This window comes from Xiphophorus hellerii, chromosome 6 (assembly GCF_003331165.1).
Source record: "Xiphophorus hellerii strain 12219 chromosome 6, Xiphophorus_hellerii-4.1, whole genome shotgun sequence".
NCBI classification, from domain to species: domain Eukaryota; kingdom Metazoa; phylum Chordata; class Actinopteri; order Cyprinodontiformes; family Poeciliidae; genus Xiphophorus; species Xiphophorus hellerii.
The window spans coordinates 2,736,222-2,760,680 of NC_045677.1; the positions used below are offsets into that span (position 1 = coordinate 2,736,222).

The following is a 24,459-nucleotide window of genomic DNA, read 5'->3' on the forward strand; positions in this document are numbered from 1 at the left end:
CTAGTGACAAATAAAAGATTTTCTACAATAAAAAATATGAAACACAAAGTATTTGTTTTTTAACAACCATGTTTTTAAATTTTTAATAAGTAAGACCACATTTATCAGCTGACTTCTACTTAGACTTTAGAGCACTCAAATCTGCTTTTAATTTGGTAAACCTGGCTTAATATAGCAAGCTTTTATGAAGAGAGAGAGAGGTAATGGGTGAAACTCGACCGAATATTTTTTTAATCTGAGCCAAAGCGAATTTATAAACAGGATATCTTTTTTTTTAATAAAGTGGAAAAACTCTTAAGTTTTGGATCTACAATGATTTAAACTTCCCTTTCAGACAAAAAACAACACGACAAAACAAAAACTGACTTGTTTAATTAGAATCATTGTGTGCTTAGTTTATTGTTGAACAGTAAAAGAAAAACTACTTTTTTGTGGTTTAAACATTATTTTTTGGGCTGTGAGTCCTTTTGACTTGACAATTTTGACAAATAGTTTGGACACCACTGCTGTAAAAGATAAAAAATAATTTACATGTAGCCTCCAAAGTGTGAGATAACTTTTAGAAAATGTCACCATGTTCATTGTGCTCCACATTGACAGGAGATGTATAAACCCTTCAAATAAATTAATTGTTTGTCATAGTGATAAATAAAGAAAAATCCAACCTTTAATTTATGCACATAAAATTCCATTAAAAAAATTATTTTTTAAAATCACCAGGGCACCAATAGGACAACTTTTTGCCTTCCCGCTTTTATATTTTCCCAAGCTGCAGCCGACAGACGAGGAATCTTTGACCATTCCTAAGCGCACAATCCCTCTAGATCGGGGTGGCCAAATCTAGTCCTACAGATCTACCATGCTGCAACTTTTAGGTGCCTCCCTTCTCCAACACACCTGAATTTAATGGCTCATCAGCATCTTTGAGTTCTGCCGGTCATCCTCCATCTAAAAGTTGCAGAATGCTAAATCTCAAGGACTGGACTTTGGCACCTCTGTTCTGGATCACCTAGAGTCCTGACTCGTCTCTCATGCTCTCTTCTTCAACAGCTTTCATAGAGAATTTGGTGGGTGCCAGGTTACCCAATTACCTGCATCTGGTAACTGGGTAACCTGGCACCCAGTTACCAGCTGCAGATTTTGGTACCTGGGGAACTATTTTTGTGTTGATTTGGTGCCCCAAACTTATCAGGCAGGGACTGACAATCTACAGTTCCCAGGGATTGGAAGAAGCAAGGAGGAGGAGGGAATCAAGTCATGGAGCAGGGCCCCCACCAGAGCACAACTCAGTACCACAGCCGGCCCAAAATAGCCCCATAAACAATATGCTATCCTGGACCAGAACGTTTTTTGTTTTTTTTGAATCTTTGCAAGGACTGCTCTTAAGTTGCTTTTTATATTAACAGCATTTCATATTTTTACAGTTTATAGACAACTACTACTCAGTGGTAGTTGTTATTGTGTCTTGTCTCTATGCTGTAACTGCGAAGTAATTTCCCTGCTGGGATGAATAAAGTACTTCTATTCTATTCTATTCTATTCTATATACACTGCTGAGGCACGGCCCAAGTCCCCAACACAAACACAAACACACCAGCTTGTTTCATTTTTTTTTTACATTTTGAAGTTCAACTGAACATGAGGATTTTTCCATTGTCTTGAGATTTTATGATGAGTGTCTTAATAGTGATGATGCTTGTAGGTAATGAAGAAATGGAGAGAGATGGAGCCAAGAGGTGATCTTAGCAACCTCACTCTAAAATGACTTTATTAATTGACCAATGTAAAAACATCAGGGCCCATCTCCATGATGGACAGACTATCTGTAATTCTCAGCAAACTCTCATTAGGCAGTTAAACATTTTAATATTTAATATGCAGCAGTTATTTGACTTATTGTAATAGTAAAATGTTTATCTTTTGCACTTATCTGTCTAGTAATCTGTCTATTATCAATACTTTTATAAATACAATTAAAAATAATCCACAGGCTGATTTTTCTATTGCAAAATTTATTTATGTTTTAATGAATCTTTGTTGGTACACATAATCTCACTTAAATACAGAATCAATACAAAGAAGTTAGTATTTAAAGTGTAACTAACCCCTAAACTCAACTTTTTTTCTGCTGTTAAACTGTCTAAGTAGGTTATTTAGTGCATGTCTTTACCTTTTTGTGCATTTCTTGACATTTTTGTGTAAATTTCTTTGGTTCTGCATTATTTTCGCCTTCGGTTGAGCAGCTGGTTTATCCTATTTGTTTAAATAAGAGTACTGTGCTATTACTACACAAATATGTTGATGTTGTTAGTGGCACTGGCGGAGATTTAATAGGTCACTCAAAATGTTTGGAATATAGTGATGAACAAAAAGAAAGAAATGTCAGTGAAATGGGGATTATTTGCAATATACAGTGATTACACTATAATTACACAATTTTGTGGTATTTTGCAGCCTTATTTTCAACAAAATTTACCAAAATACAATAATATTCAAAACTGTGATTTAATTTACACTTTAGAATCATGACATTAAATTTTCAAATTACATTCCATTTCCATGAAACTTGTCATGGCTACGTATAAACGGGAAACCATATACTTACTCTAAGTGGCGAACCCCCCCCCACCCCCCGTCCCCCCCACAAAACTGTAAGGTAATTTCTTTCTTTTTTTATTTTTATATACCTAGTTAATTAGTACTTATGCTATCAAAAATAAAAATTCTAGTTCAGGAGTTTAAAGTAAAACTTGCTAGTGGGCTCGTTCTTTTCCTAAATAATGACTAATACACTTTTTAAAAGTATATAATTTGGCTTCTGTTATGACTATGTTGGTGTCATAGATCCTTTAACCAACAAAAAATGCTCCTGTTTTTGTTTAAAGTGCATCAAATTAGCTTATAACTTAATTCGTGAGTAAACTTCTACATAAAGCTGCTGTAAAGCTAAGCCATGAAACTCGCCATCTGATTGGCTGAGCGTGTCCCGTGCGTCTTGTGGTAAACAACTTACGAGATGCGTGTTCATGCGTAGAGGTGGTAATGGAGGACTGTGATGTTCTGTTAGTTAGTTAGCAGGCTATCTTCTCTGTGGTATGCTATTCGTACTTTTGGTTAACTATAATTTATTTGCTCCATAAAGGACAGAGTTCGGTCACATCTAGAGCAGGAGGTATGTATCTACACGTCGACGTCGCTTGGATGCAGAACGTGAACTACTGAACTCAAAATGCTAATCCGGTGGATATAGTCTGTTAGCCATAGGAGCTGCTGTGAAGCTAATGGTGTTGCTATTGGTCGGGGTGCAGGCCATGCCCTGGTATAGATACAGAATTTGCATGCCAGTTGCAATATTTCGGCTCAGACATTCGTTCAAACGGAAGGTTAATATAAGTTCATTTTTAAACTACCAAGAGAATGGTAAAGCTAAGTCTGCCCAAGATGCATGCAAATGTTTCTATGGGATGTAACATCTGATACTTAGCGTAGCCACATCCCATTTCGGGTTTAATGGGGTTAGAGTTCTTAATACACCCTGCCTTTCCCAGCCTGTTTATTGTTGTTTGCAAAGTTAACGTTTTGGTTGACATTGCCATATTTCCAGTATCCGCTGAATAAGACTTGCTATCATTTCTAACTTTATATTCTGCTTTGCCACACAGTCGTTGACTGATATAGCTTGTTTCATTAGCACGGTAGCTAGCCACATTTCGGGGAGATTTAAAGAGACCAGTTTTTAACCAATCAGGAGCGATTATTTCTGTGCGCGGCAGCATACAGGCTGAATTCATACTAGCTTCAAAGTAACGTGGAACATGAAATGCTGGTATGTCAACCGGCTACATGTTAGATCCTAAAGAATAGTTCATGTCAGAGAATAATTGATTAAGGAGAGATGGGTCTATCGACATTTGAACGCCTGTTCAGAATATGTATATTTTTTTAAAATGCTATTAATGAGTTAGAGTTGGGGTTGTTTGAAAATGTAAATATTAAAAGTCTGATAATTTTTGTACATAAAAAAATATTTTTTTAAAATGTTACTAGAAACTTGTCAGTTGTTTTCAAATACATCACAATTGTCTGACAATTTTAAATAGTCTTTTTTTCTTAAATAAAAAGAGAATTTCTTGCTTGTCTTTTCATGACAACAGAATTATATATCACTCAGGTTTTTTATATACGATTTCTAGTCCTTTGTTTTCTCAGACAAACAATATTATTAAATAGTAAATCAGATTCCTGTACTAGCTTGGTGCCTTGTCATGGTCATCTCCCTTCTGTTAACCATATCAATATTTCAAATCAATCGTGCTTTTATAATAGACAGAGGCTGAAAGGTCAAATGATCAAATAGGGCAACTCTGTTTGATCATTTGATCATTTCATCTGTTTGAAGCCTCTGTTCAGGCTTTATGGTACTTGCTTTAAGTTTTGCTCTCTTGCTCAGCATCCTGAGTTAACCACATACAAGCCTCAAAATTGTTATAAGTATTTTAGTTTAATTTTAAAGAACTTCTTACATCTTTGTTCTTGAAAATGTCTATGTTTAAGGCACAATAAAGAGTGTAGTTGTTACTGGGATCATGATCAGAGAAAGATCAGATTTATGAGTTTTTGACTGGCCAGTGGAGCTAAAAATCTTCTGATTACAGTCATTAACTGATGATATTTTATACGTCTTATAAAATGTTCAACAGAATATTAACTGAACCGCACAGCATTCTGGGAGATGAAGGCAGAGGAAAGGCTTTAGCCGCTCAATCTCTCAGTGCCAGCAAAGCTGGGTTGGCATCATCAACTAATTCAATCGCTCTTTGGTTGCCTAGCGACAACCTGCTGAGTAACTTGCGCAGCAGCAGTTTCAGGTTTTGCCACTGTGCCTCATAACTGCACAACATGCAGTTAAGAGGCAAATAAAAAATAACAGTGTGAAGAAAACTGCTGATAGAACAGGAACGCTACCAGTTTGGCAGTATATTGGATATTTTGAAATTAAAAAAACAAATCAATAATTATTAATATTGACTGTTATGAAAACCTTGTATCGTGATAAGCTTTCCAGCCATTTTGTCCAGTCATACTTGTAAGATATTTCTTTCCCATTTCAGGTGTATTTACGTATTTACACTAGAAACTAAACAGAAATGCATTGTAAGATTTTCTTTGCAGTGTTTACATTGTATCAAAGTGTCAGATCTTCAATGTTGTCCCATGAAAAGATAGAATAGAATATTTACAAAATTATATGAGGTGTAATAACTTTTACAAGACACGTTAAATTGCTACTTGTGCTAAAAGAAAAGAAAAAACTCTCTCTTTTCAATGTGCAGGAGCCTCACCAGAGATAAAAGATGGCATCAGAGGCACTCTCTCAAAATCATGGTTCCAAAGTTATCATGACGTTTTATCCCACTGCTGAAGAATTCAAGAATTTCAGCCGCTATATTGCATATATAGAGTCCAAGGGAGCACACAGAGCAGGATTAGCAAAGGTAACTAATGTCTGATGTTGGGATGTAGGAAAAATAAGATTCTGATTCTGCCACGGATCTGTTCTATGTTGCTAGCTGAGATAACGCCGTCTCCTGACCCTTCTTTCAGATTGTTCCACCAAAGGAGTGGAGGCCTCGAGGTTCTTATGAGGACATAGACGATTTGGTGATTCCTGCACCCATTCAGCAGGTGGTGACTGGACAGTCAGGCCTTTTCACTCAGTACAACATTCAGAAGAGAGCCATGACTGTTAAAGAGTTTCGCAAGATTGCCAACAGTGACAAGTAGGATTCATGTGCTTGTAATGCTGATTGTTTAAAGCTAAAAAAGAAAAAGAAAAAAAGTTTGGTCTTAACTGCCCTGAATGCGTTTTTCAGGTTCTGCAGCCCACATTATGATGATTTTGAGGAGCTGGAAAGGAAATACTGGAAGAATTTAACATTTAACCCTCCTCTGTATGGAGCAGATGTTAACGGAAGCCTGTATGACCCTGTGAGTCGATACTCATTAGATGTTGTTGATGTGGTGATCATCTGTACACATTTCTGGTTGTGATGTAGTGTTTATGTGATTGGTGAAAGTGATGTTGGAACATCATTATTCATATTTGCCCATTGTGACTGCTGTAACCTAATCTGGGACTGTATTCTGGCAGGATATTGAGGAATGGAATATTTGCCACTTGGGAACCATTTTGGACACTGTGGAGCGTGACAGTGGAATAACTATTGAGGGTGTTAACACCCCCTACTTGTATTTTGGAATGTGGAAGACCACCTTTGCATGGCACACTGAGGACATGGACCTTTACAGCATCAACTACTTGCACTTTGGAGAGCCCAAGTCGTGGTAAGGCCTTCCCCAGATTTCCTTCGAAAGTTGCAGGAAATGTGAAGGTGTTTTAAAATTTATTGGGCGTTATTACACAAGCATGGTAGGGTGATTAAAAAAACGGCAGCTTAGGTTTAACACAGAGATACATAAGATACAGAAGACTCCAGCCAATTTGGAGCCCCGTTTTGACCATTTTGTCCCTTCCTACTTCCACTTAAACCTTTTGTACTCTTGTTAAGTTACTGCATATTGCTTATTCCTTGAAGTCAACTCTCATGAATTAGAGATAGTCATGAAAAGTCTTGCATAATTTAATATTATTGTACATTATTTACTGATGACTGTATAACTTGCAGTGAAGAAACTTTGAACAACTATCTGCTGGTAGATGTTTTTATTGAAACTATAAAACCTAATTTTCTCATAATAGAATTAGGGGTGCATCAATAAATTGGTCCCCATTTCCTTAATTTTTTAATATAGGCCGATACTTGCATGTCAAACCGATCTTGTCTGCTTCTGTGAAGGTCTAAAAATCAGCCACTGTCCCCTTTTGCACTGCAGTGAGAGAGGACCAACTGAGACATGCCCACCAGGTGCTATATTTGTGGCTATATTTAGCGACTTTTCAGAATTTAAAATTTGTATAGGCCAAAATTGGAGTTGGCAGGTCAGTGATTGGCCAGAAAACTTTGTCTGATATGTTGCTAAATATAGCAAGAAAGTTGCTGAGTTGGTAACAGTGAGGAGACTATTGTTAATTTCAAATGTGCAGACATGAACTGTTAGGCTGGTCTATCAGTCAGTCCATATTTCAGCAAAAAAGTAAATAAATAAAATTAACATTATCACAAATGTTTATGGACTTAATTTCTTACACAAGAGTCATTGCCTTTGTGCATTTAACTTCAAGAATTTATTTTCTTCCGAGAGGCTTAACAACAGTTGATACAACTAAATGCTTGTAGAATCTAAACTTCTTTCTCTTTTGGTTGTTTGTAGGTACTGTGTTTCCCCAGAGCATGGGAAGAGACTGGAGCGTCTGGCTAAAGGTAAGAGCACAGAGCAGAGTTCTGTAGAGATGAATGGTTTGTCTGTTGATCACATAAGTTATGGGAGAATGAAGTTCAGTTTTGGGGATTTTTCTCACTGTTCAGAGTCAATTCTCACTGATTTGACACTAAACAATACTGTTCAGAGTCAGATTATACCGAGATTCAGTTCTGATTAAAACGCTGAAGGCAAAGAAACACCAACAACACCTTATTGGATCTTCATCACAAGTCATCAGCAAGTCCTAAAGCAGCTTACAGTCCACCTTCGTACTAAAAGATCTGTTGAAAAGAATATCATCTGATTAACCAGGCCATTTTAGAGATTGTTCTTTAATCTATTTATTCTTCTCCTTTAGGATTTTTTCCTGGTAGTTCTCAAAATTGTGAAGCCTTTTTAAGGCATAAAATGACTCTTATCTCTCCTTCAATACTGAAGAAATACGGCATTCCATTTGAAAAGGTAAGTGTTTGTTTAACATTTTCAATAGTGATTTGTACCTGTGAAACAAGCTAAAGGCTTAATGTGTAGTTGCTAATTAGTGTATTCCTGTTTTTGTAGATCACTCAGGAAGCTGGTGAGTTTATGATTACTTTCCCCTATGCCTATCACGCTGGTTTCAACCACGGTTTCAATTGTGCCGAATCCACCAACTTTGCTACGGAGAGATGGATTGAGTATGGCAAGCAAGCAGTTTTGGTGAGGACCAGATAAAGCATGTATGCTTTTAATAGTTGATTTAATTTAGTTGTTTTAACTCCTGTCTTGCTTTCTCTTTCTCCCTCAGTGCTCATGCCGTAAAGACATGGTGAAGATTTCAATGGATGTTTTTGTCAGGAAGTACCAGCCAGACCGCTATGAACAGTGGCTGGCAGGGCGAGATACGGTGCCCATCGACCACTCAAAGCCCACCCCAGAGGCTAGGGAATTTCTGGGCGACTCTTTCAGCAGCAGCAGTGACAGCAGCTTCAACGAGAGTGGCTATGAGGATGGAGAAAGGAAAAGGTATTGTAGAGACTGCTAAAATAATGAGGTGGCGGGGGGGGGAAATGTTCTAAATAAATGCAAGAGGCAACAATAGAAACAGTATTGATCTGTTAAGACATCTGATTCAAGCTAGGCACCAGCATCCACTTTAGCTTCACCACTAATGCCAGCAGTCAAACCTAGCAGTTCACTAGAGGGCACTTTTATAATAATGTTTCATGAAATTTTTAAGAAAGAATTGTTTAAATTGGCCCACTTAAACATGCAAAACTTTACAAGCAAACTAAAATAGCCTTAAAATTATTCAGCAAACAATGGAAATTTGAACATATGTGGGTAACCTTTGTCCTGTCTGTTTCTGGTGATTCTTCAGCACGCAACGAATAGAGGCCAAAAGACACCGTGTTTGTTTGGAGGTGCCTGACGAGGTTGTCCCCAAAGATGAGGACGATGACGAGGAGTATGGAAAGAGGCCCAGGCTGAGCCTCATCCCTCACCGAGCAGTGGCACATGATGGCAGAAGAAATAAAGGTGATAAATTCATCGCAAGGGCTTCCTGTTTGGTCAGCTTAGTTACTCTGTCTTAGTTACTCTGTGGGGAAAGAAAATGTATGGCCTTTTCTCATTTTATTTCCAGGGCCGCCAAAGTTGGTTGTCACCCCAACAAAGCTTACGCTGATGGACCCATTTCACAGGAGCATGTTGCAGAGCAACGGTGACGGAGGCCGTCCTCCTCATTACACCAAGACTCGAGCACCTGCAATCTCTTCTCAGACGAGGCCCAGAAATGGGCATCTGTCGGTTTCAGCAGCGCCGATGTGGACAGAAGCCCCCCCTCAACACGTGCGTAAAATGGGTGTGGCCAGTCTGCTCTTCCACAGGACTCTGAGTTCAAAAGACACTCTCCTGGTGCAAAGCTACACGTCAGAAAAGCAGCAGGATCATCACAAGCAGCTCCAAATCCACAGCTACGCTAAGGAGCAGCAGCCACGTCGCCTTCAGAGCAAAGCTTGCACGCTGACACAGGTCCAGGCTTTACCCATAGCGCTGGGCCAAGAACTAGCACAGCTTCAGCCTGGAACCTCAGTTCTTCAGATACAAGAGAAACTTAATGAATCACAAGCACACCAGAACCAAAACAATGACAAGCCTGAAAAAATACAGTTCATTCAAGACCCAGCTAGAATGGAGAATGCCAAAACTGAGGCCAGGTCGCCCCCCCCACAGAGCCAGACACAGCTCCATGACCTCAGCAAAGTCAAGATGGAGGCTTCCAGAGCCAAAAAACGAAAGGTCTGTGTCTCTTGACTTAAAACAATACTTATTGCCAAATGTGAGGGGGAACTATACTGCTTTCTAAAAGTCCTTCGAAATATCTAAATATATGTTCACCTCTAACATGTCAGGATAAGCAGAGCAAAGTTATCAGATGCTAAAGGGGCAGTATCATCATTTGAGCTTTACGTCATGTTTTTATGTTATTCCCTCATCAAAAACATACCTCGAGTGTTGCCTTGACTCTTTCATGCATTTTTGAGAAATCCTTTAATCTCCATGGCAACCATTCAGCTGTAGAAAATGCCTGGGTGGATCTAGCTCTGGCTTCAAGTTTTCAAGTCACAGAGCAGCCCTCCCCCCAAGACTCCTTTCTCAGCTCCTTAAGACTAGCAAACACCTGGTGGATCTTTGAATCGTCTGAGCTCATTATAGGAGCTCAGACGATTCAAAGATACTTGTTACTTGTCAACGCTGATAAAAACGTTGTTAAAGGGTTAGTACTGGAGTCATGTGATGACTTCCTGAAAGCGGAGTTTCAGAAAGAGCAGGAGTTTTGAAAGAGACAGAGGCCCAATTTTAAGGCATTTATATACAATGTCAAATTTCTTTTAAGTCACGTTTGACATCTGTAGAATTTTAAAAACTGAAGTTAAAATAGTTACTCGTTTGTGCTATAACATGATTCAGTGTTGCTGGAGAATCATAATACTGCCCCTTTAAGATTGTGACTAGGGCCTTGTTACATGGCTAGTGTTCAGACCCTTTTTGTTCTCTGTGCTCTTGCTAACTTTACTTTACTAACTTTACTCTCTGCACAACTCGCCTAACTTGCTTAATGTGATGCAGTAACAATACCAATTCTACCTTTTCTCTTGGCATTAAACTGACAGTGATTAATACCTACTGTCCTGGTCAAAAGTTTATATACACACAAGGTTAACATTGATTTCTGGCCTTTAATGTTAAATTAGATTTTTTGATTCTTTTTTTTATAAGATTATATTATAACATTTAATTTTATTTATAAGATAAAAACTTGGTCCAAAAAAGACCTTGGTACGGTCCTTTTTTTTTTTTAGATTTGTCTAGATTTTCTCTAGCCTACAGAGGTTCAAACATGTTTATGCTTGCAATATTATATGGATGCATCCTCACAAATGTCCCATATCAAATTCCAAAGAAGTCACATGTAGCAAAGCCATTGCTTGGTTTCTTGGCAGAAACACAGCTTTGAGCCCAGTCAGTAGTTTGGGATAATTGTCCTGTTGAACTGTGTCAAGCACATTTGAAGAAAGTGAAAGACATTCTCTTTTGTTATTCCCTCCATCTTGTGCAATGTCCCATTAAAACCAGGTCTGGACCAGGAAACCAACAATACAGGATAAAGTCTTTATATTCAGATGGCTACAAAAGCACTTTTTTTTCTTAGCAACCTGCTGAAGATTAACATGGGTTTATGTAAATAGTTGGTCTTGGATATATTAGATTAGGAAAAAATCTGTAGGAAATTCAAATTTGTGCACCTAGTTGTTGTTTTTAAGATTTGCTGAGGTTGTTGTCATCATTCCGCCCTGAGAAAAGAACAGTTCAAAAGCTACTTTAGTGACATTTATTTCGAATGATAGTAAACGTAATCATTGGGTATCAAATTGTGATTTTAATCTATTGCTGAACTGAAACATCGTTTCAGTTCAGCAATAACTGAAACGACCACCGCCTGGTGGTCGGGGTTCCAGGCGGTCAACTGTGTTTTTGTATTAAATGTTACTCTGACAGGAAATGTAAAAATGTTACAGGGTTATTGTGTTACTGGATGACATTGTTGACAGTACTTAAAACACACAGGTATAGAGTCTTGATAACCACAAACAAAAAATACAATTAAAATAAATATAATTTTTTTGCACTTTTATTAAATACCAGTTAACTAATCAGCCAGTGGATCTTAAGACACGATGTACTTTGGTGTGTCTGTACTGGTGTATTTTCACTGCATGACTTTATTATGACACTCTTCCTCTAACTAACTATACTAGCAAAAAAAAGTCTTAACTAAGTCGTTCTCATGGCAGAAACCGCTTTTATCAACCGTTTTACCCCGAATTTGCTCTCTGCCTTTATTGATCTTCTGGATCCACTGTTTAAACTACAGAGTTACGAGTGTCCACTACTGGACAGTGGCATTATCGTCCTGAAAGACACCATTCCTGCAGAGCAACACAAGCAGGATGAGGTCCAGGTGATTCCTCACACTTATGTAAGTAGTTCAAGGGAGCAGAGTTTGATGACATGGTTAGGCTGAATTTGATTCGGATTTGACGCACATGAGTACAGAGGCCTCAGTGGGCCCCAATGTTTCAAGAAGATTAAAATCTCCAGATTTTAAGGTGCCCACAGCGGTGATGTGATGCTTATTTTAAAGATATGCTGTTCCCCTTTTTCTCCAGCAGGTATTAGAAGAGCAGTCTTACTGCAAGCTTGAGTCAAAGAAACAGGAGCAGGAAGAAGAGCTTTGTCGACTGCCTCGCCATCACCCTCTTCTGATCAGAGAGATGTGCGGTGATGAAGGTATGAAACTGTGTATTTCTCACTGTAAGGTGGCACTTTGACTCTGTTTTTTTTAATTTTTTTATCACAGTTTGGTTTAAAAATCATTGCTATTCATTATTAAAACATTTCTCCCTCTTGTCTCCAGATCAGGATGTCAGCATAGAGGTCGAACAAGAAGAGAAGGAGGAGTGGGCAAAGCCTCTGACCCAACTGTGGCAGAGTCAGCCTTACAACCCCCAGGCAGAGTGGGACTACAACAAAATGATGGGCCAACAGCCTCCTTACTGCTCCATCTGTCTGCTCTTCTACACTTACCACCAGGTACCAGCTACAGGACTGCTGCAACTACTATATATGTGTCTTTTCAGGCATGTTCCCAGCGATGTTATCCATACTTTAATCAATTAGATCTTTAATCATAGATCCTGTGCTTTGTGCTCTGAGTGATTTCATGCTTTATGATTTATTTTTCATTATATTTAGAAATCCTAATTGCATTTCCGGGGTTTACTCCAGAAAACCTGCTAACCCTGGTGGTCGGGGTTCCAGGCGGTCAACTGTGTTTTTGTATTAAATGTTACTCTGACAGGAAATGTAAAAATGTTACAGGGTTATTGTGTTACTGGATGACATTGTTGACAGTACTTAAAACACACAGGTATAGAGTCTTGATAACCACAAACAAAAAATACAATTAAAATAAATATAATTTTTTTGCACTTTTATTAAATACCAGTTAACTAATCAGCCAGTGGATCTTAAGACACGATGTAATGCTGCCCATGCTACGAGCCAATGTAAGCCATAAATGAACTAAGCGGCTGCTTATGGCCCCATAAATGCTAACATAAAATGTTAGCATTTATGGGGACTTTTACAGCTGGCGATACCAACAAAAATATTAATATCACCCACATCAAGCTGTTTAAAGATCAGTGATTGTCCAGAAAACAGTCAGATACTGACAAATGAAGTCTGGTAGGTCAGTTAATGTAACGTTGCAAGGTTTAAGTAGCTGCACATCAGTTCACTGAGATTGAAATGCCAAAGGTTTGGGGTGAAATAAACTATTTGTGTCCTGCTCCCCTTAAAGTCTGAGTCTGGCAATGAGAGCTCCAGCTTGATGCTGGTGAATCGCCCAGGAGGTCGTCAGTGGTCCAGGCCGCTCATCCCTGAAATGTGCTTCAACACGCATTCGGCCAGAACAAACGATGGCGTACAGGGTCAGCTGTCCAATCCTCACGTCGCTGAGGATGGAACAAGCCGCCTCATCAGCTGTGCTCAGTGCTGCGTTCGAGTGCATACAAGTAAGCCCACCCCTCTGGATAGATGGACTGGAAAACAATCCAGTGTCTGCACAGGCACTCAGATATTACTGTAAATTTACAGTAAACTTAAAATAGCTGAGACACAATAAGCCTTTGCTGCCTAAAGCATTGTCAGATTTTTAAAACTGTTTTTCAGATTTAAGTTTTATTATTGAGTAAAGTGTTGCTTTTTACATATCTTTTTACATCAATGTGTTTTTAATGAAGAATGAAAAATACTTGATATCTTGCTTCAGTACACCTCAGGAATGTATGACTTGTTTTTTTCTGCTCATGCTTAGGTTGCTACGGCGTTTCTGGAGAAGAGGCAGAGTTAGACAACTGGCTATGTGCTCGCTGTGAGGCGAATGCCATCACTGAGGTTTGTTTCTTGGCTTCCCTCATGTTTCCACTAGCAGTTAGCTGGTTGGAGCATTTTTTGCTCCTTCAGATATTGTCATGGGGGACAGTTCTCCGCGCTTTAGTCTTCAAAGTGGCTTCCTGACTCTCAGCAGTCCTGTATGCTTCATATGGTTGAACGTTGTCTTCCATGAGGGGGCAGTGCTGAGGTGGTAAAGACATCTGAGATGCCATTTATTTACAGTAGTTTTACTTGTGACTATCTTTTTTTGCTTTATATTGTTGTTCAGTTAGCTAAATTATTTTATATTTCTTAACTTGGATTAGTTTTTGGTAACTTCCGTCTCCCACCTCCACCCAAGTAATTTTTTTACATAGTAATTGTTTTTATGTAGGATCTAAAATTGTTATTGCTGGTCAGAACCTTTGAAAATGCCTCTGATCTCAGTTTCCTTGTTACTTTCATTGCTCTAGATTAAAATGAGTCATGATTGATTATCTAACCCAGTCGGGCATTCCTCGAGGTTCAGTTATGACTAATTTATTGTTCCCTCCTTCAGGACTGCTGCCTGTGTTCACTGAGAGGTGGAGCCCTGCAGAGAGCCAACAATGACAAGTAAGTAGTAGAGGCAGGGAAAATATGACTTAATATTTTTTCATTCTTAAAAAACACCAGAGATGGTTGAGTTTTTCTGGAGGTTCAGAAATGAACTCTGGTGGTTTTGGTGTCTGACTCAAAATGTAACACCTGGTTAGTGACAGTTTGTTCAACCTGATGCTGATTAGAGCCACACAACAAAAACATAGAGCTTACACCGCATGTGTTGAGAAGTTTTTATAGAACCGTCACCGATTAATTATTCAGCGTGGGGTAAGTGACTGAAAGCAACAGAAAATGTTACAGGAAATTAAAAACAAAGCAACAGTGTGTCTGACTGTTGTGGATAAAAAAATCATTGATTTTTCTTTTACTCTAAAGTATGCTTGGGCAATAAAATGATTTGATCAATTTAATAGAATTTTCTGTTTATGAAGATTTAATTTTTCCACCAACACACACAGTGTGTTTCTATGAAGAAATCCGAGCTTTAATATTTAAGCCACATTACCCAGCCCTACTCTAAAGTCCTGCTGATTTACCATTCAGCCTGCATGTAAATAAGTGTAAATATTGGAATACTGCAGTTGTGCAGATCCATTAATTGCATCAAAACCCATCTACCAGCAGTTAATACAGGTTTGAGTATTAAAAGAAAATCTGATAAAGATTGGGATCATGGTTATTGATGTACTAATTAGAATTTTTTGGGGATTAAATTCAAAACAGTCATAAAATGTACTGCACATATTTTTTTCTGATTTATGTGTTGTAGTATTTAAAGTAACAAGTCAGATCTGGAACAAAAATCTGAAATTTGCATTGAAAAGGACCTGCACCTGATCAGTGCATCTCTATTTTACCTGAAGGTGTGCTAAAGCAAGGGTAGGAAATCAGTAGGTGAAAGGGCACATTGAGCCACATTCTAATACTAGTTTCGTAATTTTTTCCAGAGTCAAACTAGAATTTTTTTTCGATATTTTTTTCGTCATTTTCTATCTTTAGTGTCCTCATCATGTTTAGCTGCTTTTACCTTGAAGGAAGTTATTTGTTTGATTAATCCAGACTTTATGGTTTCTGTTTACCTTTCCCTCAGATGGGTCCATGTTCTGTGTGCCATCACCATCCTGGAAGCGCGTTTTGTCAACATCACCAACCGCAGCCCCATCGACCTCTCTACCATCCCGCTGCCTCGCTTCAGACTGGTAAGAGCCCAGAGGCGCTTTCTTCCTTTGTGTTTGCTCTTGTTTTCAAACGGATGAAGGGAATTCCTGCTGATCCGAATTTACATCCTGTTCTCTCTCACATCCTTCTGTCACTACTCTCAGGGCTCCTGCACAATCCTGAAAATGTGGAATTTGATTCAATTAATTTGGAAAATCTGAAAATTAAGCAGAAATTAACATGGGGAAAAATAGTTTCCAGACTTAATCAGATATTTTGATTTTTATCAATTAGATATTAGAATAAGAAATAAAGGACTTTTACATCTATTTATATTGAGATGACAACTTGTGTCTTAAGTTTTTAATTCAGCTATTAAGATTTAGATTTCTAAGTTCCTCATTTAATACTTAAAAATTGCACTTTCACAACTTTTTTACCCTCTAATTAAAGCTGGTGATGTGATTTAAAAATAAAATTTCCAATTCATAAAAATAATTGGAAATTTAATTTCCAATATAAATAATTTTTTTTCCTTAAAAAATAACAAATGACAGAAAATACCTTAAAAATAACTTATAAACTGGCTGTTATTTCAGTCATTCCTTCTGTGAGTTGACAAAGCTGGTAAAATCAAAATAAGTAAAATACACTGGTCAGTTTGTTAAGGATTTTGACCTCTGTTCCTGGATTTTGTTAACTGGCCACTTCAGGGCTTCGGTCAGAAAGCACGCTGGTCATCAAGTGTTTAAATAGGTTTACTGAAGAATTATGTCAATGATGCAAATAAATTGAAGCAGTTTCTGAAAATACAGTAATGATGAATAAAGGTTCAAAATTACTATTGCAAGAAAATCTAAATATAACAATTCACAAGCAAGTAAAAAACAGCATTAATTCCCTCTGTGATAAGGGCTGTTTAAATTTAAATGATGCAAAACTTGGAATCAATCTAGCTCTAACTGGTCAAAGCTCAAAAACTAACGGTTAAATGCTAGATAGTTATAATAAAAATCTACCACATTAAGAATAAAACAGACATTAACAAACTATAGAAATATACCAGCATCTAAACAACTCTGTCAGTAGTGATAATTAGCATCTAACTATTCATGTCACATGACTAATACCACTACTCACATCATCAATGACTGCAGCACCGGTCTCAACAATAAACAGAAAACAGATCAGCTGACGAACATCAAGAAGAAGAAAATAAACGGAACAAACCTCCTTCAGAATAAAAGGAAGCACTTCAAAATAAAAGCATATATATAAGACATTGAACTACTTGAAGAATTAATATTACATTAATTGGGTGGACTGACATCACTCTGAACTGTGAAAGCATTGGTGAAAAAAAACCAACTTGATTTTCCAAAAATTAAGTCTTCAAAAACAGAAAATAAAATTGATTTATAATCATTTTTGACGTAGATTTCAAATAAATAGTTCGGCCGGCCCTTATTTCACTTCCAGCTCAGAAGCTAGTTTCATTGTCAGTGTTACAATATTTGTGGTTGGAACCATTTCTGATAAAACCCATATAAGTGAAAGTTTGGTACTTAAGATGATGTTTCAGTTTTCACTTTGTGCAGAGCTTCCCCTTTCAGGCTTGGTGACGTTCTGTCTGCATTATGTCATGTTGTGAGAGTGTTGGTTATGCCACAAGTTGTTAAACACAATAGCTGACCTTCTGTTCATTGATGTAGGTCACATGAATGAATGAAATGAAATGAGAAAAGCCCCATGATGTCATGATGGCACTAAAGTATCAAAGGGAAATTGGTATAATTTCCCTTTCTAATATCTTGGCTCCGGCATGTGTCCCAGTCTCTCTGCTGCCCTTGATAGTGGACATTCTCCCCTTGTCCTTTTCCCCTTGCAAAGTCATTCTGTTTTTCCCTTTTTCTGACTGGTCTCTGTGCTCCTCCTGGGCTGTGTGAGCAGAAGTGTGCGTGCTGCAGGAAGCGGATGAAGAGGGAGGTGAAGGGCTGCTGTGTCCAGTGCTCCCATGGCCGCTGCTCCACAGCGTTTCATCCCTCCTGTGCTCAGGCAGCTGGCATCCTCATGCACCCAGATGACTGGCCATTCGTCGTCTTCATCACCTGCCACCGGCACAAAGCGCCCGTCATACCTGAGGTAACCTAGCAGTGCCACAGCTGGGCTGACGGTTAGAGGTCCACGTTAGGTGACTATTATATTACATAAGTTAGTTTATTTTTGGTGTTTTTTAACTTTTTCCTACACAAGTCAGAGAAAAGAAAAAAAATACACCATACTGAAAAACACAACAAAAAACAAGATGGCAGTAGTACAGAATTAAATAATATTTAAATTCCTATCAATGGCAAAAACACAGCGTTATGTTTGTGTGCATTGTCAAGAAAACCCAAGATCATCCCACTTCCCCATGCTGGAGATTTTAGTTTAACAGTAACAATAAATCAAGTTATTTTTAAAATTAATCACACAAGTGACATCTAGGCCCAACAGTAGACTTAAACATCAATAAAATAAATTTGGTTGTGTTGTTTTTGTCTCTTGCAAACTTTGCTTTAGTTCTACTTCTTTTTTTCTATCTAATTATAAGAAATCATAGTCAGGAAGAGAGATTCATGAAACGGGAAGAGCAGGTTTCCTGGAAAAAGAGGAAGTAAGTTTCCAGCCTGCAGATTTATAAAAATAGTTGAGACTATTCCTTATTTCAAAGCATGAAAGTTTTAAAGAATGAAATCTAAACATTTTGAGTAATTGGATAAGATTAAAAGTAAAATACTTACCGTATATTAATATTGGTTTATTGTAAGAATACTTGCACTTACACTTGTGGGTACACTTACAAGTAACTAACTTTGGTGTCAAATAATTAGAATCATGGATTATTCTTGGTTTCTTTTCAGAAAACATCTGTAATAACTCATATTAAGATTATAATAAGAGTAACTAATAAGTTATGGTTATCATAAAATTATAAATGAATGCTAAATCAGAGAAGCTATAGAAGTTATAAATGTGATTTTGACATTGAACTTGAGATGGTGTAAAATTTGTAACTGCAATTAAAGATCACTGATATGTTGGAGGTAGATGGTAGGTGGAAGGTTAGGGGAAAAAAGGGAACTAACAGGAGAACAGTGATGGTCAATGCCTTATTTGGAAGCAGATGAAACTTTTCAGAGAAAAGGTTGTGTAGGCAATGGACATAGGAGGGCCGTTGAGCAACCCTCAGACATTAGCACAGACATCAGGACATAATGTGTCTAAGACAGTGATTGGATATGAAATCATCTGTCCAAGCAGACAGCCAATGAAACAAGCACAGCATCAGTGCTAGCCAATGCAAACACACCAAAAGGCTGGATAAACCCTATAAAAGGTAGTTCAAAAGAGGAACCTTTGGTTGGATCTTCCAGGGAGCTTTGAGCTAAGATCAAGATGGACAAAGAACTCTGCAGCTCTGCAAAAGGTTTTTTAACCTCTGAGAGATAAGCTCAGCTGGTCTGGTTTATTTACAAATATTATATATTTTTTCACCAATATGTGCTGTTTCTGATTTAAAGAATAAATCTGAACTCCTTTTAGATTGATCTCCCTCCCAGTATTTCCTGTCTAAGCTGGATTTTAGTTCTGTATCATTTCATGTGACTGTACTGAATGTGTAAAACATTCAGTACAGTCCTATCGGTTTAACAAAAAACACATGCAGTGATTTGATTTATTTTAAATATGAACGCATGCAAAACATTTATATATTGAAACTGAATTACACAACTAAACCAAAATTAAGCCAAACTCTTAAATATTCCAGTTTGGAGCATAAATGTTTGTGTTTCATCTATAGCATAGAGAAAGGTGGACTGAGCCAAAGCCTTAAATCGGTGTTTTTTAACAACAACTCGCTCTACACTGAACTTACGTACTTAGACTGTAGAAAAGCAGAGTGTTAAATCTCACTGGTACAAAGAAATTGAGACTAAAGTCCAAATCCAGCAGCCTGTATAGCATTCAACCAATCATAAATGCTGCAGTAAGCTGTACAACAGGCAGACATGGGACCATAAAAGGCAGCTCCTCTCCACCAACAGCACTGCTGTGTTATATTCACTTGAATTTTACATTTTATTTAAATTTTCCCCTTTTAATAAACTTGCTAAATAAGAATAGTAAAGAAGGCTGGACTGTGGAGATTATCATACAAAAAAAAAATCCTCATAAAATGAAAAACAGCAAACAATCCTGAGCATCCTCTTCATGAGACTGTTGTAGAGCAACCGTTTCTTCAGTCAGAAGCTTCTTCAGATCGCTGTCACACAGACAGGAGCCATCTTGCCTTGGTGTCGTGTCAAGTCAGCCAACAAACCCGTCCTCACAGTGCTGCAGTGGTGCTCCATGAAGCTACTTCTGGGCAGGTTCTAGAACCTGTTCGTTACCCAATCTGGATCTGTCTAGAAGCAGAAAAACGTGGAGCATTTCTCTCCAAGTCCTAATCCATTAGTGGAGCGTCGCCTTCATACCTCTGGCTCGTTGTTTGATTCACTGCCACTCTAGTTGATGTAACACTCAGTTTCTGTTCCGTAGCGCAACAAGGCCTCTCTGAGAGATCTGTCAGTGGGCCACAAGGTGATCTGTAAGCACAAGAACTGCCGCTACTACTACAGTGAGGTGGTGGAGCTGACCACCGCCACCTTCTACGAGGTGGTGTTTGACGACGGCTCGTACAGCGACAACCTCTTACCAGAGGACATCGAGGTCAGTACTGGTACAGTCCAATCAACAAACCATGACAGTTATCCTTTCTCATGATTCTATTCAAAAGGAAAGGCTGTGATGTTTTTTTAAATAATTTTCTTTTCACTCAGCAATGCAGAGTTACAACTTAAAGAGCAGAAATATCTGATCATTTGAAGTTCTTTTTTCTTCTTATTGATATGAATAAAGTAAATTGCAACTAAGAACAGTATGGAAGAGAAAGAAGAAAAACGACACAAAAAACCACCAATATGCATGTTTTATTTATTTGTTTAGAGAAAAACAAAACAAGACACACACACACACACACACAAAGCACAAATAGGCTGATTAATACAACACCTCTAGAGAATCCTACAGCTGAGTGATGCATTTTATTCACAGTTGAAGAAAACCCCACAATCTCTGATAATTGCATAACAATAAAAAGGTAGGATTTTCAATCCAGACCAGGAGACGGTTCTTAGTTGAGGCTCCATTTGTTTTACTGATCAGCCTGTGTTTTTGCTGAGGTGTTCGGGAAACCTTCATATCTTCTACATTCTTTGTTCTTGCGTCTCATCTTCTTCTTGATAAGACTCCATTGATTCTGTATGACATTTCCATGTCGCATCACACCAGGATCATGAATGTCCTGAAAGGGTCGTGGCAGAACAGATAGACAAAACGACCTATTTTTAAACTGTTAAATACCACATCTTTCTCTGCATTTGACTTGCATTTAAGATTAAATCACATGTCGCATCTTTTCATATTGATGTAATTTGGCTTTATATAAAATAAAAACTGAATTCATTCAACTGAAAATGATAAGCACACAACTGTTATCTTTTACTTCTGTTTGTGGCCCTCGGAGGCCTGGAGGGCCACAGAAATGGCTATGGCGGGCCAGATTTGGCCTGCAGGCCCCGAGTTTGACACGTGTGCTCTCTGGGGTCATGTGAGGTCAGTCGGCCACAGTAACACTTCAGCTTTACGCAATCTGCTCTGCACTTCCTTTTAACATGCCTTGACACAGCCAGCTTCCTTAGCAACGGCCTTCTGCAGCTCAGCCTCCCAAGTCTCAACATGACTGGAGGACATAACATGAATATTTCTGCATGGAACATAACTGTTGTTGATATTTTTAGTATTATTTTGGGTTTTCATTAGCTGGCACTCTAATAATCTAAATTAGAGGAAGTGAGACAAAGTTCACACAGCAGGTGAATGCGACCCAAATTATATATTTTTTTTCATCCAAATGCAACCCAGATTCACTGTTTCACTGCAGTCTGAACAGTCCACTTCCAATCTTTTCACCCCAAAATATCCGGTTTGAGCCACTTTCCTTAAGTGGACCTGAATCATGTCTGATAGTTTTCTGAACCTGCTCTGAAAACAGAGCAGGTTTTTTTTTTAAGTTTCTTTGTGTGAAACATTAAAAAACTCATCTACCTGTCTGCCATCAGAATTCGCTCACGTTCTGATCTGGTGTTATAGAAAGGCTGATGAAATCAATAATATTAACTGTGAACACGTACATTACTATACGTTGTAATCTTCTGTGGAATTGAAATGCTGCTTTAAAGCATGTGGCTCTGTGTAGAGTGTTTATCATCTCTGTATTGCTTCTGCACATATAGAAATGTGTGTAACAGTTTCTGCAAAAGTCCACACACAGAGCTAAAGTTGACACTTTGCTCTGCGTGTTTCCAGAACTGGGATTGTGTCCGGCTCGGCCCACCCTCCGCAGGTCAGCCTGTCCAAGTGCGATGGACAGACGGCCTTCTGTACGGAGCTAAGTTTGTAGCGTCCCACTCCATCCCCATGTACATGGTAACTGCTGCTGGTCCCTCACACTGTCCTGCACATCATATCTGTGTCAAGTTTTTAATATGTGGGTGTGGGTGTGGGTGTGTGTGTGTGTGTGTGTGTGTGTGCGTGCGTGCGTGCGTGCGTGCGCCCCCCTACAGGTGGAGTTTGAAGATGGATCACAACTCACGGTGAAGAGAGAAGACATTTACACGCCTGAAGAGGATTTGCCCAAACGAGTCAAGTCTCGAATGGTAGGCTGGGTTTCTTCTTTCTGTTCTGTCATGAATGAGTGTGAGTGGTGACCTGTGGTGACCCGCGGCGGCCTCTCTCCCTCCTCCACCCTCACCCTCATTGTTCTGTCTCCAGTCGGTGGCGTCGGACATGCGCTTTGAGCTATTCACACAGAGCAACGTCAAACAGAACTCCAAACGACAGCGAGTCATCAACTCCCGATACAGAGAGGACTACATAGAGCCTGTTGTCTACCGAGCCATTATGGAGTGACTGCTGCCATGTTTTACCAAAATAAATCACTATGGAAATGTGAAAGTCTTCATTTCTTTAGTTTTCTTGCTCATAAGTTGCCGTTCCCCTCCTTTCTTTGCTTTTCTCTTTCTTTCTTTTCTGTTCTTTTCTTTTCGTTTTGTTTTCTTTTGCTTTCTTTCCCTTTCTCCAGAAGCCTCCATATTTCTAAACTACGGCTGGGACTTAAAATGACTCGTGCTTTAAAACATCCTGTTAGACCTCTGTTCTCTGTTCTTCAGGAAGAAGCCATTAATCAGTGAAGTGTAAGCATTAGGACTGAACGGGACAGTAAGTTTAGCTTTTCTCTACTATCACTGCTTCATCAAGCTTTCCTGATCAGGTTGCAGCTATTTATTTCCAACTTTCTGTTTATTTTACAATATTGGCTTCTAAAGGAATTTTTTTTATTATTTAACTAATGCAGTTAAAATGTACGCTTTCTTCTTTTTGTCATGAACTGTTTCAACTTTGACCCCAAAGAGTTGTAGCTCCCAAATGTTTTTTTTTTTTAATCAAGTTTTTCAGACTGTAATTTCCCTCTACTTGTAGAATCGTAGAATCATTTTAATGAACTGAATAGGACTTGATTAAGTAAGTGTGTAGTTAAATCACAGCTCGTTACGGTGCATCTACTGTGAAGATGGAAGGAAGTCTAGACATGTTCTCTAAGCCTTACATTTTAAAGGGCCAAGCTGACTTTTTGTTTTTCTTTTTTTTTGTCCCGTGGATTATTATAAATATTGTAAATAATAGTGTTACTTTATTTATGCAAAATGCATCCAGATTGAGAAGAAAGCTATTTTTGTCACATGCTTTTCACCAATCTAAAGACAACTTGAGATGTATTTATATTTATTATACTGACGGGTTTTAAATTTTTAGAGCGTTTTTTTGTCGTTTCCTGTGCAGGAAATGGAAGGTGACAGCTTCCTGTGGTTCTTGAGTTTTTCTTAAAGCTAAAGCACTTACTGTTTCTTTCAGGAAGTTTTAACCTTTGATACATCTGTGTATCCTTGACAACCACCCTGAAAATTGGATTTTATTTCCCGTTGTGTTTGTGTTTTTATTTCAGCTAACTGTAGAGTATTAAATTTCAGATACTTTGAAGCCTGGTAGTTATGTGCTCTGAAGGTTTTACTCCCACTTTCAGCCCCTTATTCCTCCTTTAAGCTAGAATTGTGATAAGGAAAGTAAAAGTAGCTGGCCTTTCTGTAGGATAATGTGGCCAGATGCTTGTTTTATCTTCGTCCTGCTGTCGTCTTTAGATCTCTGTCCATAAGGCTGCTTTAAAACTTTGTAAGCATAAACTATTTGAGTAAAGTTTGGGGTAAAAAAAAAGAGTGCTTTGTATCATTTATTTCTCCTTGACTACTCAAAAGCCAATCTGAGCAGAGTGTGAGGCATTTTGTTTTTTAATTCTACAGCTTTAAATCCTTACACTTTCCATTCACTCAAATTTAGCCTGTTTATTAAACTAGTTTGAATCACATTTTGTTCCTTCCCTTTTGCCTCTGTTGCTTCCGATCTGCTTAGCATGTTCTCAGAGTTGATGGCTAATCTGAATAAGCACAGGAAATCTATTTAAAGAAATATTGCACATACACAAAACCTCAAACGCCTTTTAATAGACCTTGATGAGAAATGGTTGAGAACATTGCCGAGATTCGAGTTGCAGACTGAACTTTGCAGAGTGCTTAATCTGCAGCTTGAACCTTTTCACCTTTTGTCACATTAGAATCACAAACCTCAGGGGATTTT

General features: G+C 38.3%; 1 protein-coding gene across 5 annotated transcripts; it reads left to right on the plus strand.

Moving 5' to 3' along the window:
- The first annotated feature begins 3,012 nt into the window (after positions 1 to 3,012).
- kdm4ab (lysine (K)-specific demethylase 4A, genome duplicate b) lies at positions 3,013 to 24,039 on the plus strand. Of its 5 annotated transcripts, none has more exons than XM_032565812.1 (23): positions 3,013 to 3,172; positions 5,334 to 5,495; positions 5,605 to 5,780; positions 5,874 to 5,988; positions 6,152 to 6,345; positions 7,333 to 7,382; positions 7,742 to 7,845; positions 7,945 to 8,082; positions 8,171 to 8,388; positions 8,744 to 8,901; positions 9,008 to 9,663; positions 11,801 to 11,905; positions 12,096 to 12,216; positions 12,344 to 12,519; positions 13,292 to 13,505; positions 13,808 to 13,887; positions 14,426 to 14,481; positions 15,560 to 15,668; positions 17,578 to 17,769; positions 20,209 to 20,379; positions 22,078 to 22,197; positions 22,335 to 22,427; positions 22,543 to 24,039. In XM_032565812.1, exons 2-23 carry the CDS (start codon positions 5,355 to 5,357, stop codon positions 22,678 to 22,680), a joined length of 3,525 nt encoding a protein of 1,174 aa, XP_032421703.1. In that variant the 5' UTR covers positions 3,013 to 3,172; positions 5,334 to 5,354; the 3' UTR covers positions 22,681 to 24,039. The 5 variants fall into 5 exon arrangements, with proteins under 5 accessions (XP_032421703.1, XP_032421704.1, XP_032421705.1 ...); XM_032565813.1 differs by having other exon boundaries at positions 12,099 to 12,216; XM_032565814.1 differs by having other exon boundaries at positions 11,801 to 11,887.
- Positions 24,040 to 24,459: the final 420 nt, after the last annotated feature.